At 48.9% G+C, this 14,064-nt stretch overlaps 1 protein-coding gene and 1 long non-coding RNA gene across 2 annotated transcripts in view; one reads left to right on the top strand and one right to left on the bottom strand.

The window, feature by feature from the left end:
* Nucleotides 1-415: 415 nt before the first annotated feature.
* LOC127236488 (uncharacterized) lies at nucleotides 416-5,547 on the bottom strand. The gene is made up of 2 exons (XR_007835770.1): nucleotides 5,241-5,547; nucleotides 416-818 (listed from the first exon to the last, which is right to left on the bottom strand). It is a non-coding gene; the product is annotated as an uncharacterized LOC127236488 (long non-coding RNA).
* The window catches only part of Tmcc2 (transmembrane and coiled-coil domain family 2), a 36,081-nt gene continuing 26,975 nt past the window's right edge, over nucleotides 4,959-14,064 (top strand). Inside the window, exon 1 of the mRNA XM_051204171.1 lies at nucleotides 4,959-5,165. Coding sequence (XP_051060128.1) covers nucleotides 4,959-5,165 — 207 coding nt within the window. The remainder of the gene's footprint in view (nucleotides 5,166-14,064) is intronic.

Genomic DNA, 14,064 nt, shown 5'->3' with positions numbered 1-14,064 from the left:
TATCATGACTTTGTTCCATTACTGAGGAACATCCAGCTTTCAAAATAAAGGCTATGAATCCTACCTGAAGCAAGACACACAGACTTTCTGCCGTGTGCTGTGGATAGGAAACACTCCAGCCCTAGGAGGCTATTGTGAGAGTAATGAGTTTGCCTCCTTTGGGATATAGTCAGTTATAGTCAGTTAACTATGGGTGGGTCTGTGCCATGGAGAAAATTACATAATGTGCACGTGCCTGGGCACACACACACTCACACACACACACACATACACACACACTCACACACACACTCATACACACACATACACACACACACACACACACACAGAGCGCTTATGTACACATATAGGAACTTCAGCTAAAAGCAAGGAACTGAAACAATTCTCAGTGTCTAAAATTAAACTGGCTAGTGAGTAAACCGTGAGAGATTTATTTGATAGGTTGTAAAGGAATTGTTCTAAATGGTTACAGTGACCTAGAGAATACAACTAAGTAATAACATGGAATAATGTGAGAAATGCAATAACATGTAAAAAGGCTCTGGGCACATTTTAAGAAAACCAGACCAAAAAAAAAAAAAAAAAAAAGGTAAAATTTAGTTTAAACTCGGAGCTTTCGGCAATTGTGGACTGCTACAGAACCTTCCTAGTGCTCCCTTCCTCTTAAAAAACCAGTAAGAATTGTAGGCTTAGGCGGTGGCATTGTGACATCACTAACACTCCAGCCAATCTCTTCGATGGTTATTTGCATAGTTTACTCCTCCTAGTCCAAAAGAAGTTGATTTCTGTTCATGACAGCACTGAGTGGAAGTGTTAATCTACAACAAAAAAGGAAGAAGAAAACTACATTAACAAAGGAATATACGTAATGACATTAGAATCAAAATACAGTGATCAAAATTATAACTAGCCCCGAGAGTACATGCTTTCCACTCTACTCAGTATGCTAAATCTTAAAATAGCTCTCCAACGACTTGACAGTTCCTCATCCATTTCAAGCTAAAATGTTTTAAAATGGATTCCTAGGGAGGTGAAGGCAAGAGAATTAGAAGCTCAAGGTGTCCTTGGCTACAATAGTGAGCTAGAGGCCAGCCTCAACTACATGAGACTTGGCCAAGTGGGGGTGGGGGTGGGAACTGAAGATTTAAAACAGATTCCTAACTCCCAACAGAGTGAAAAATAACAATTTTCTGGGACACTCTACAAATCTCTCGCTGTTAAGGAAAAGACAAACCTCTTATTTCTCAGACCTGTTTTTATAAAAAGAAGAAAAATTTACCCACTCTAGACTTACCTGCCCATCTTTTCACTTTATCCTCCAAGCTGACCTGGGTGTTGACAAGGACACGGGATTCTGGAACACACACACACACACACACACACATATTCACCAGGTTAGCAAATATAATACTAGTGAGAGCTGATTGTGTTTACTATGCTAATTGAGATAGCTATTCAAAGAGCATGTTTAGTAGGTCAATCCTGCCAATCTCCTACATCCTAGGGGCATGGATCCATCACTTGCATCACTGACATCAATCATGTGTTCAGCACAGGCATTTCATAGGCACTGTCCCCTTAGCTGGTCACAAAAGCAATGTGGGCAGATATGTCACAACCCCTTGGTTCACACTTGAGAAGAACATGAGTTAAAGAGATTGATTGATTTGGTTCTGGTCCAGAACCAGAATTCTCACATACAATTTTTGACATAAGACCTCATTCTTTCCACCACATCATATTTATAGTATAATAACTAGATATGTCAAAACAGAAAATTCTACTCCTATATGCCAAACATAGACTCTTGCTTTGTGAGCCTGCAAATGTTCGTCATATCTTAAATATAAACATGTAGTTTGTACTTGTATTTTCTCAAAGTGACAATAGGATGATCGGTTCAATCTTTAAGCAGAATTTCAATCAGCCAAAGTACTTTCCAATGGTATATATCTCAAACACTTATTTGTTTACTCTGGCCAATGGAAATCTGCCACTGGCTTCAAGACAGCATTTGCCAGTCATCCAAGACCCTCCCAACGACATCGCTACCAAACTTCCTTCCAAGTAGCATAATCATTATGTAGTATGCCCCTTTGTGAAATTCAGAAATGGCTTGGGATGGTTTGAATTTTATGGAACCGCCTGGAAACTGGAAGACATCTGTGATAGAAGTCATGACCTTTAACCCTGTGCCAGGTGGTGTCTAAATACCTAATATATATTACCCAACACTCTAAAAGCCATTACCCCAATTTCCAAATAGCTAGGAAAGCTGGACAAGGTTTAGGGATGAAGGTGTAGTTTAGCGTGGTAGGTGTGAGTCTCTGGGTTTAATTCCCAATAGCACACCCCCAAAAGAAGAAAAACAAAATGGATTTTATGGAAAACACCAAAGACTTCCCATTGATGAGTTTCACACCTTGGACATCGTGTGTAAGTGTGTGATACTTTAATAATCAAACAATACGGATGCTTGTAGTCTCAACCCTGGAAAGGCCGAGCCAGGAGGATCACAAGTTAGAGGCTAGCCTGAACTGCCTCAAATAAACAAAATCAAACTTAAGGTGAACATCGATTTGGCAGGGGAATGAGGTATATACATCAAATTGTATGATGTTTTCTGTTCCCTGAGGGGTCTTTTAAGTGTTTGCTGTGTGTTTATTTATTTTTGTATGTATGTGTCTGCACGTATGGCTGTGCACTATGCGTATATCTAGCGCCAGGTAGGCTAGAAGATTGTGGGGGGAGAAAGTGTTGGATCCCCTGGGACTAGAGTTACAGACCATTGCTGGCTGCTATTTGAGTGCAGGAAATCAAACCCAGGTTCTCTGGAGAGAGCATCTGGAGTTCCTAACTGCTGAGATAGACATCTCCCCAAGCCTGTTCTTGAAGGATTCCCGAAGAACCCCTTCTGCTTTTCTTCAGCTGGGAGTCAGTTCATGAGCACAGGTCGGGGGCCCACTCTGTGCCCACGCTTGCTGCCAACCTTCTCTCTGCTGTGAGATGTGTATTTAAAACGGCGAAAGGGTTTATGGGCCTTCTGTAGCTCTCCTCCCTCAGGCAGAGAGCAGTGTGTTCCTCTGCTTTGTACCAAGGGAATCTGCCCCCATCCGCTGCCTAGTCCTACCCACGATCTGCTCTGACACTCTGCCATCCCTCCCCACTGAAAATTCGAAAGGCTTATAGCTTTGCATTCCCAAATTGTGCCTGATACTGTGTAGTGGATGGGGGGGGTGTTTTTGCATTTCCAGCCCATTCTAAATTCCAATGTTCTAAAAATGGAGCCGCTTAGTTTAGAAAGTGGCTCCCTGACAGTAGTAAATTCTTAACAACTTGATCTCTTTTAGGATGCACATCAAAATAAGGGATTGGAACAGGGAAAGATACTACTTAACAGAGTCAGGAAACTCACACACTTGAGGCTGCAATGGCCTAGTGAGTGTGAAAGAGATTGGTAAACTGTAAAATCCTTCAGAGAAAGCTCGGTGACTCACACAGAATCAGCCTTTCACAGCAGCCCAGGCCAGTGGTTCTCAGCTGTGAACATGCATCAGAATTACCCAGAGGGCTTGTGAGACATAGACCTCTGGGTCCATAACTTTAGGTTTGATAATGCCCAGGGATTTGTGTTTCTGCCTGGTCCCAAGTGATGCTAATACTGCGGGTCCCTGTTTAGGCCTTGAGAATTGCTGGCTGCTGAATAAGGGCAATCCATCACTGCCACAATAGGCATGCAGTTTGGAGGAAGAATAGTAATTATTAAATACTAGTAGACTACTACGCCTCTCCATTTCTTGGAAACCCCAACATCTACTGCTCTCATCTTCCATCAGCATAGGGCAAAATGTAGAATTCCTCTTTTCCTCTGCAGTATGTATCATTAATACCTGCCAGTAATGCCCATTCTTGTTTAGAACCTGCTCTCCAGGGAGCGGGGGACTCTCACGGGTTATTGACCACCTAGTTTCTGGACGTAAAGCCCAGGTTCTTACGAGATGGGCATTTAAAACAGAGAAAGGAACACACCCTCCTTTGCATTTGCAGCTGTTATTGTGGGCATAGGTTTGTGACTCAGACGAATCCTAGAAGGGACCAGCCTGCCCCTAACTGAAGAGATGGATATAACAATAGCGTGCAAAGTTGGGGGAGTAATGATAAACACCTTACTGTGCCCCAACATAGCGAGTAGGCGGGGTGATTGCAAAGGCCTAGCCTGAGAGAGGTGGCTCCAGAGCCGGCCCCCCGCAGAGCTCCAACGCAGCCTCGTGTCGCCCTCCAGACCCTCCTGGGGGACGCGCGGTGCAACCAAGCCTACAGCGGTGGCCGCGCGCCGCGGCGCAGCCCTCCGGCCTTCCCATTGGCGGGCGGCGCCATCTGCGCTCGCCTCGCCCTGGCGCCGGCGGGCGGAGGCCCGGGCGGGGTAGGCCGGGCTCGCGGCGGGCTGTGGCCGCAGCCTTTGCGCTGCTGCTGGCGAGGAGCGGGGCGCGAGGCGGGAGGAGGCAGGCCCATGCGGGGCGGCGGCGGGCGGCGGGGCCGGGTGCCCAGGGCGGCCCTACGGGACCCGCCCGGCCGGCTCCCGTGCGCCCTGCGGGCGGGGATGCGCCAAGTGGTCCAGCTTCCCGCCGCCCTGCGGGGCCCTGAGGCAGAAAGTTCGGGGGTCGGGAGCGGCCCTCCTCCCCGCCAGTGACTGCCCAAGGACTCCTGCAGCCCGGCTTCGCCCGCCACCTGCCTCCGCTCCCCAGGTCCGAATGAACTATCATCCCAAGGCTCCCCCTCTTCGCCCCTCCCTCATCCTCCTTTAGAAAGATATGTTCTTAAATTCAAGAACTCGTGATCTGCCTACTCCTCTCGTCCATACATTTCAACCCTAGGTCTTTTGAGTGCAAGAGGGGGTGAGGTCTCCCCCAAGACATCACGCAAGAAGGACAGATTCCCCTTGCCGACCCACTTACACCATGAAGAGGTGCAAATCGGACGAGCTGCAGCAACCGCAGGGCGAGGAGGATGGGGCTGGGATGGAAGACGCGGCTTGCCTTTTGCCGGGCGCGGACCTCCGGCCTGGGGAGGCCTCGGGTGCTAACTCCGCTGGCGGGCCAACTTCGGATGCTGGCGCTGCGGCGGCACCCAACCCGGGTCCCCGAAGCAAGCCTCCTGATTTAAAGGTGAGCACAGACCGTCCCCAGGCAAGCCCAACCCGCCACGTAGCTCTTCCCCACCCCACGCAGAAGTGTCTTTACCGAATAAAAGTGACGGGGACGCTCGCAGAGGTCAGAAAGGATGAACGATGCTCCGCTAGGACCGGAGGGGGAAGTTAGGTACCATTTGTGCCCGTCTATCAGCTCCATTTCAGGCCTCTGTGTTCTTCATTATTCAGCAAACGGTTTAATGACTCACTCATCCGAGATTGTTTGAGGAACGTGTGTGAAATGCTATTTGCAGACAAAGGGCTGGCGAGATCTAAGATGCTAACTTAAAAAGTTCACAGCAGTCTTCCTTCTGTGGGAAGGCTGGGGAAGAAGGCTGCAGCATCGGATGCTAAATAGGTTACCGCTACCTTCCTATGCCAATTAGCCCCCTCCCGGTGGGATTTTTGGGCTCCTTCCTGAAGGAAGCTCAGTTTGTCCATCTATGAAAGGGGGGTGTAGATGTCTTGCCGTTAGGTGGAGCCAGAGGTTAAGCTAGTGCTTGGAGATCCCTGTCTGCCTGCTGAACCAACCCCCAGGGCAGAGAACTGACAGGTGGCACAGCTTCGGCTGGTTGCGGCCTCGGTTCAAGTTGCACACATGCTGAGCCGGCAGCTAGAACCAGAATTGGAAAGGGCCGTTCACACGGAGCTGTTTATTTTCCAGCCTGAGGTCTTCTAGACAATTGGCGAGCTGTATTGAATATATCTCTGAGTCAATTACAGCAGCAGCCGGGATAAATAATGTGCCTTTGCTGGAGTTACCACCAGGACTGCCAGCTCAGGCTCCTCAGGCCAGTTCACAAGTGGGCCGAGAGAGATGTCAGCCCCAGGAAGGAACTTAGATGCCTTGGGGATTGATGCCTCGGGAATTTTCTCCGGAGAGGGTGCAGGGTCTGGGATAGGGGAGCAGAAGGGACTTCCGTTAGGTTAAAGCCCGTGTCCCTTTGGCTGTGGGCACTGAGGAGCTCACCACAGTAAGCCAATGACATTCCTGCTTTGGCCTGAGCAGCTCCAAGCCAGGAAGCCAGGTGAGTGCATGTGCTCTTTTGTGTGTGTGTGTGTGTGTGTGTGTGTGTGTGTGTGTGTGTGTGTGTGTGCTCATTCGTGTTCCTTGGGGGAAGACAGCCCCCTCACTCTTTGTGTGGACTTTTAAAAATTTGTGGAAGTTTTGCATATCTGACCTCTTGTTCACCAACCTTATTATGCCTGAGGATGGACTCTATTAGACACCTAGGCTCTCTTCGGAAAGCTTGCGATTTCATCAGACCCCGAGAGGTGTCACTTCCTCCCCCAAGCATGACAAGCACAAAGAAGTCCCTTTAATGCTGCCAAGAGGAACGGGGAGGGGACCCTTTGGCTTTACTCTGCTGGCTGTGGTATGGGGGCGCTACAGTATATCTGCCTGAAGGTTGTTGTTTGTGTTTATACCTTCTGTGCTTTTTTTTTTTTTTTTTTTTTTTTTTTTTTGTGACACTCATTTTGGTCAGGAGCAGATAGAGCAACAGCTCTGACTTGACTTCGACACATTAACTGCTGAGCTGTCCTGAAGGGAAATTGAGCGTTGAGGACCCCCACCTCCACACACACCCTGCCTTCACACAGCCCAGCAGTGTGGACCCAAGCGAGGAGTACACAGTGACCGCAGCTCATGCAAGCGCCCGGGAGGCAGGCAGAGCTCCTGCCTGTTTATCTCTGTCTGCTTCATCATAACATGTTTACCACAGGACAGACTTCTCTATCACGTGTGACTTGGGGGCCACCACAGTTTGGCAGGTCACTTACTTTTCTGAGGATAGGGACAAGGGATGTTGGAGTATGGCCAAACTTGTTTCCCATTGCTGGACAAGTTTCCCACAGCCGATAGCTTAGTGGAAAAATTTCATCATTGTCTCTAGAAGTGGATAGAAGTTGACGTGTTCTAAATCTGATGGTGTACCAAAAGGGACGTGTTTACTTTTTAATTTGTGATGCTGTTTGTTTGTCCCCTACCTGTGTTTGGATGATGCTGTTGAGCAGTTCCCGCTTGCTTTTGCTTTCATTTTGAACTTGGAGGTGGGGACTTCAGTCCCTTGGCCCCTCTTCTGTCCAGGCATTATGACTGATAGAGTGCAGTGAAGGAAATCATCTCGAGCAAGGAGCAAAAAGCGTGTAAGGATCTGTCTAAATCACCTCCGTGGTAGGAGAGGAAGAAGGAAATTCAGTCTTTGCTAGAAGCATCTGAATAATGCTTCACTGTTGATAGCCAGCACCGTCAGAGGCTTCTACTGTCCCTGGTCCTTTAAGAAGCATTATATTGTGTGTTGTACATCTCTCGGTTTATTTTGTGGGGAGGTGGGGGTGGACACCCTGAGATCATAACTAGGGTCTTGAGCATGCTATCCTAGGATCTGTGATTATGGAGTGAGTAGGGCTAATGGGGTGGGGGAGAAAAGAAAAATAGCTACATAGTAGCAATTTTAAAATGTAACTGTAACAGAAAAGCAATCTGCAAATGGGCCTGGCCCCACAGGAGGTTTGTGTAAACACTTCTGAGGCTTGCCACAGCTTCACATAAGCATGAACCCTCCAGGGAAGATCTCAGCAGACAGTATGTAAGGGGAACAGGACAGTTTAGAATGGATTCCTGTCTAACCACCCAAGCTTGCGTCTTCATTCGTGTGTTCTCATTATCCCATCCTTTGCTGTTGTTCGTGTCCCTGCTTGTTGAGGAGAGACGCTGGCGTGGCTAGCCACAGAGTCTGGGGCTGACCAAAAGTGGAGCAGAATTCTCCAGCATGGAGACTGGCTGTAGTGAGAAAGGCTGCTGGGAGGAGCTTAGAACTCTGCAGGCAGAGACCCCGGTCGGAATCCAGCATGTAGTGGGAGCCTAGGGTGAACGGTTGTGCTCAGCCCATCTCCCACAATTCCAACTCCACTGTTCAGTTCAGGGACACAGCCTTTCCTGAAAGGAAAAGCCTGGGGACACTGGCCAGGGAAAGTTCCCAGAGGAGCTCTCTCTCCTTATACAAGCCGGATTTCCCCTGGGATTTCTGAGCAGCATCATGGTCATTCCCTGAAGAAAAGTGGGGAATTCCACCATCTATTCGTTGTTCCCATCTGGTTGGAAGCACTCTTGACTCAAGAGTCCTTTGGGATGGTTCAGATCACGTTCTCCCTTCCTACTGAGTGAGGGAAAAGAGAAGACCACAGGCTGCCAAGGGAAATTCGCAGCCGACTCTTAGGTGGGTTTCCTGTAGGAGTGCTTGAAGGGCCTTCAGTGCTCTTTAAATGGCTAATGATCTTTCCTTGTTCATCTGTGCACCGGCAAGAGGGTATGTGTGTGCAGTCAACAGATACTGGACACTTACATAGGGAAAGATGTTACTATAAACCTATAAACAGTGAAATGGGACATGCACATAAAAGTGTCCCCAGAGAGACATGTATAAAGTTTAACAAAAGCAAAAATTGACAGCTCATCTATTCACTGCTGAAGTTCAAATACACACACACACACACACACACACACACACACACATCATTAGAATCCCCATGATTCTGTGTCCCTGCTCTTTTGTTTTATTTTAAATTGTTAAGAGTCAGAGGTTGGTTAAAATTTGTGCGATCAGTCTTTAAATGAAGAAGAAGACTAGCTACTTTTTGGGCTATGGTTTGAAGCCATGTGTGTATCCTGGGACTTTGGGTGATTCTGTGACTGTGGAGTGTGGCTATCTGGGACTCTGCTATGTCCTGGAGTCCTACTGTCTTTTAGAAATGTTGTTCTCAGCCTTGAAGACCCCTGCAATCTGTGGGGCATGGACCCTGAAGTAGATTTCATCAGGGGAGGGTAGGCTTGAACTGGAAACTTGCTTCTTCAGCAAAGGCGATGCCTTCATTTTCAGGGGAGCCTCCAGGTCCCCCAGGATGAAACAAACACTTGCAAGAAAATCCCCAGGGCCCCTAAGCTTTGGTGTGCTTGGAACACCACACAGTGGAATCTGAAATATGGCTTAAGCAAGAAGGATGCTTGAAGAGGAGCCGGCTTTAGATCAGAATACTGAAGAAAGGGCGGGAAGTGTTAACTAACAAATGAGAGAAGAATTTCCAGCTAAGATAATAAGATGACAAGAACCAAGGCCTCCATATCGCCTTTATCTGCTCCCGTTCCCTGGCAGTGTCAGGGACCAGGGAGCTCTGAGGAATGCCCAAGTTTTAACCCATCTATACCTTATGAGGACAGAGGGTCCTGAGGCCCAGGGCTGCCCCCCCCAGCCCCTCTCGCCTGCAGCAGTATTCAGAGCAGACCTATGTGTGGGCTCAGGAGGAGCTGGGGCCAGCAGAAAAAAGCGGCTCCCTGTTCTCCTGCCACACATTGGGTTCCAGCTCCACTCCCAGCTGCTCTAGTTGCAATGCAGTTTACAAAATGTGCTTCTGTCTGTGTGTGTACCCAACTGTGGCTTAGCTGCCAAGCACATTAAAAACGCCTTCCTCTACGAGGAGCTGAAACATTCAATCCGTCATGAATATGGAGGTGAGGTTAAGTGATACTACGGATAGGGAGGGGCTTGATGGGTTCTCAGGGTGCGGTGGGGTGGTCTTACTGCCAATCCAGAATCACCTGTGTTGACCTCTTCCATGAGACTTGGCATCTCTCTTGGAAAACCCCATCAATGAGGATGGTGCATCTTTGGACCGAGGCCCTGGCTAAACAAGGGCCCATAAAGAAGGGTCCATTTGTCTGCCAAATACAGGAGTCTCTCACCTGAACTAAGAAAGCTGCTGGGGCTGGGGGGGGCAGGTTTTGAATTTGACTTCTCAAACCAAACTACCAAAGGTTTCCTCATTCCAAGCAGGTTAGCCAAGTGATATCCACTGCGGAAAATGAAGCTGCTTTGCAAGGGCATGGCTCCCCAGCAAACCTTCCCTGAGCCACTTGTGGGGACAGTAAGTTCATTCTCCTGCCAAGCCAACACATTCTTGGCCAATGACTAAGATGAGAAATGGAGCCATAGCAGGGGTTCAAGCCATAGCAGGAGGGATCTGGCTTGGGCACAAGCAAAAACTGCTCAACCGAGCATTTTAAAGTTTTGGAAAAGATCAAGCCCTTGGAAAAGGTAGCTCTCTGAAGATTAAGTAACATTTTAGGATTGTTTTGTAGAATTGGGACAAATAAATAAATTGCAAGAGCCACGTTTGCGTTGAGGTCTCTGCCAGGTAACAGGTGAGGTAGCCGTTGTCTCCCTCCAGTGACAACTCTTGTCAAGAATTCTGCAAACTGGGTGGGGGGGGAGGTAAAAAGTTGGAAAGCCCTTGGAAGGGGCACTAGAGGTCAACTCGCAAGACAGCACATGATTAATTGTAAAATGAGTGGTGCAGGTAATGAGCCCTCATGGGTCCAGAACAGAGGGAGGCCATGGATACTGGCTTCGTGGAGTGGGTAGATGGTGAGGGATGGCTATGATGGAGAGAGGCAGAGGACACATCGCAGCGTGGCAACTTTAATAAAAATCTGCTGTGCGGTGGGCACATGAGACGCCAGTGGATGAGGGGACCTTTCTCAGCTGACCTTCCTTAGTTCTGGGTTAAAAAGGCACAAGAATTCCAATGGGGTTGGACTCAGACTCAACTGCTCCTGGGTTAAGTAAGCTCTGCCTCCCCAGCTGGTCCAGAATGAATCCAGAAACCTTCCATCACTGTGTTTCCAATAGAAACCCCAAGCATTCTGGAAACCAGCTGTTGCTGCCTCTCCATCACCCTGTGGTCAGTGGCAGGGAGCCTGGGGTGATAGACCTTCCCCTTCATCCCCTCTGCTGCCCACCTCTGCTGCTTCTCAGGGGGCAGTGGAGATCACAATCCCCTCCGTAAAATCCGCAGTTACTGTGGGTTTTCCCAGTGACTCGTTCTCTAGCGCTGGCCCTGTTTCCATAGAGACCCTATAAATAGAGGAAACGTTGGCGACCTAGGCTTATAAAGGCTCAGGGTGACCCAGGCGCCCCCTGAGTCCTCACAGCCTTATCTGTGATGGAGCAGAGAGAATTTCAGACCAGGTAGAGGAAGGCTATAAACAGTTGCTACCTGGGGATCGTTAGTTCCTGGTTAATGGTGCCTTCCCAAGACCCTTTCAGCAATTTCCAGGATTGAGGAGAACACTGGAACCTGTAGGTATTGGAAACCTGCTTTAGGTCATGTTTTTTTAGCCAAATGGTGCCAAGGCCACTGCACCCTGAAGCCTTTTCCTTTCGACTCCTTGAATCTGTCTTTGCAGAATCTGGAGCAAACTTCCCTTTATTGGGCCCACACCCAGGGAGGAGAACAGCTTTAGCCTGCTGTTGAGAAACCACGGGGTTGTCAGGAAAGAGCCCCCATCCTTCCTGAGAGCACTATGCCACCCAGGGAGACTCCAATCCTCCCTACTCTGGGAGACATTTCCAGGGAGGGGACAGTAGGGCTCGATCCCTGCCCTCCCCAGGTGTGGCGTCTCCTCCTGGGAGCTGCTGGTGGATAGAAAGGGGGTCCCATCCCTGACTCTCGGGCCTCACAGCTCTCTCTCCCTGACATGCGGCCCTGCCTGGCCATTCATCACGGTGGCTTCTGGCAGCTGGAGGATAGTCAATGTGGAAGAAGCAAATTGGCATTTAGAATCGGGAGCCTGTTAGTCAGAGCAGGTGGTGCTTTCTACTGCGTTGGTGGCTAAGTTCCCTCAAGCTCGTCGCCATGGTTTTCCTCACTCCTGAAACTTGGGGCTGGGTATGTATATGCACTGAACATTTTCCCCTCTCATCACGTTATGTCAAAACCCTTAACAGTCTTCCTGACTGCCACAGGTAGGAGCAGCTGGCCTGCGTGTCACCTGCTTGCTATTCTTGCTTTTTACCCCCCCAACCCCCATTGTCCCTTACCCTTTTTTTTTTTTTCTTTCCCCTCATATCGACTGTGGGCTTGAGCAGAGTCCCAGGTACTGCTGCTGGAAAGATCCTCGACTGCAGAACAGTTGGGGAGGGGAGAAATGAACACCCGAAGATCTGTGTTTAGAGGCTTGCCCGAGTCCTATGATGAGGCCTGAGCATCTGCTCAGCGTGGTGAGGATACAGAGCTCCATACAGTTCAGGGGCCCTCCCCCTAACCCTGAGAGTTTTGCCATAGGTATTGTCCCAGGAGACATACAACACCACAACTACTGTAGCCTCATATCAGGCGCGGGCCAGTAAATTAAACTATAAGTTCGAGGCTCATCTTTTTGGTTTGGATGAACTATCTAACTATTATATACCTCAGTTTTTTCATCTGCAAAATGGATGGTCTGTCAGTTTTTAGCTCCTGGAATAAGACTAGTGTCAGGTTAGACTGGCAGCATAAATTGGAAAGCACTTGGTGTAGTTTTTAAAAGTAAATTAGGTAAGGATTGTTGGGGGTCAAGATGATATGGCCAGCGGGTGGCTGAGATTCTCCAACCTGCCCCATAACCCATCGGTTCCTAAGGCTGTATACTCAGGACCTCAACAAGTCTTTTAGGGGAAACATTGTCTCCATAAGTGGGTAGAAAGAGGGGTTTCTGTGTAGGAGAAGCAAGTTAGGAATGGGGGTGTGGAGGGAGGGTCTAGAATGGAATGTCAAGTTCAGATGATGTAGTATATTTAACAAAAATAGTTGGGCAAAGACCAGGGCCAGGAGGCCCCATCCGGGTCCCTCGTGGGAAGACTTGTGTCGGCTTGGGTCTGGCCATAAGAGGAAGAGGGTGGGTAACTCATCTGTAGTCAGGAGGCCCAGGATCTGACTCACTCTGCGTTTACGGCACCTGTATACTATTATCCACTCTGCCTTGGACATTTTGGTTCTGACCCAGTATAGATTCAAGTGAGCTTGCGCTCTTGGTCCTGAAGAGAGGGCAAATCTAGGAGCACCTGGCATAGAAGACCTGTTTCTAGGGCTGCCCCAAATCTCAGTTCTGGAGAAGAATAATTTCCCTATCTGTGCATGCAAGTGTGTGGTTGTTGCTTTTGTGGGTGTCCGGGGGAAACGGTGAGGTTATGCAAGAGAGAACATACCTCCAAAGCTCCACGCTCAGCTCATGGTGAGATGTAAGGATGGACAAATATGGTCTGTGAAGTGGCAAGCATCAGGGGTCAACTGTAGGACTCCAGTGAGGATCCTTCCCTTTTGTGCAAAGGCAGGTCTTGTAGTGACATGGAGTGTCATGTTAGTGTCAGCTAACATAGACAGTGATGGTGAGCAGTACTGAGTGGTCTTGTAGTGACATGGAGTGTGGGCACAGTAACATAGACAGTGATGGTGAGCAGTACTGAGCCACCCAACAGCTGGATGCTTGTGCTTTCCCGGTTTCTTCGTGGTCTAACCTTTGCTCTAGGAAGAAAACTAGTACGTGTAGCTTTTTTGGACCATTTAAATTGTTTTCTAATGATGGAGGTTGCTTTGTGAAGTTATAGGATGCTGATACAGAGAAAACCCTGCTGTGGCTCCTGAGCCCCAGGTGACTTGTCTCTGTTTCCCTCTTAGAGGACTAAGCATAGTGTTTCCCTGGTCTTCTGAGTCCCACCCATCCGTCCCACCCATCCTCCCATATGTCTGGAGCTCTACAGAGGACATGGCCTGCACAGATAAGCCATCTCCTCGTGAGAAAGCTACCTGCCATTATGTGACAGTTGCCCTGGCAGCCCGCCCACCAGCCATTTATCCTGGGCTGTGCTGTGGGGGAACAGGTGGGGTCTCTCAGGGCAGTACTCCAGCAGGGTAGCACCCGGCCTCAGGGCTTCAGCTTGGGTCTAGTCTGAGGCGGGGATGAATCCCTTATCTGGACAGCTACTTCTGCTGTAGATACTCTAGGCTCAGAAAAGTAATGCTATTTCATCGTCAGCTATGCTAGAACTTAACTGGATGCA

This window comes from Phodopus roborovskii, unplaced genomic scaffold (assembly GCF_943737965.1).
Source record: "Phodopus roborovskii unplaced genomic scaffold, PHOROB, whole genome shotgun sequence".
In the NCBI taxonomy this organism is placed as follows: Eukaryota; Metazoa; Chordata; class Mammalia; order Rodentia; family Cricetidae; genus Phodopus; species Phodopus roborovskii.
The sequence above is the reverse complement of the archived record's forward strand: the minus strand, read 5'-3'. Positions and strand labels throughout refer to the sequence as shown.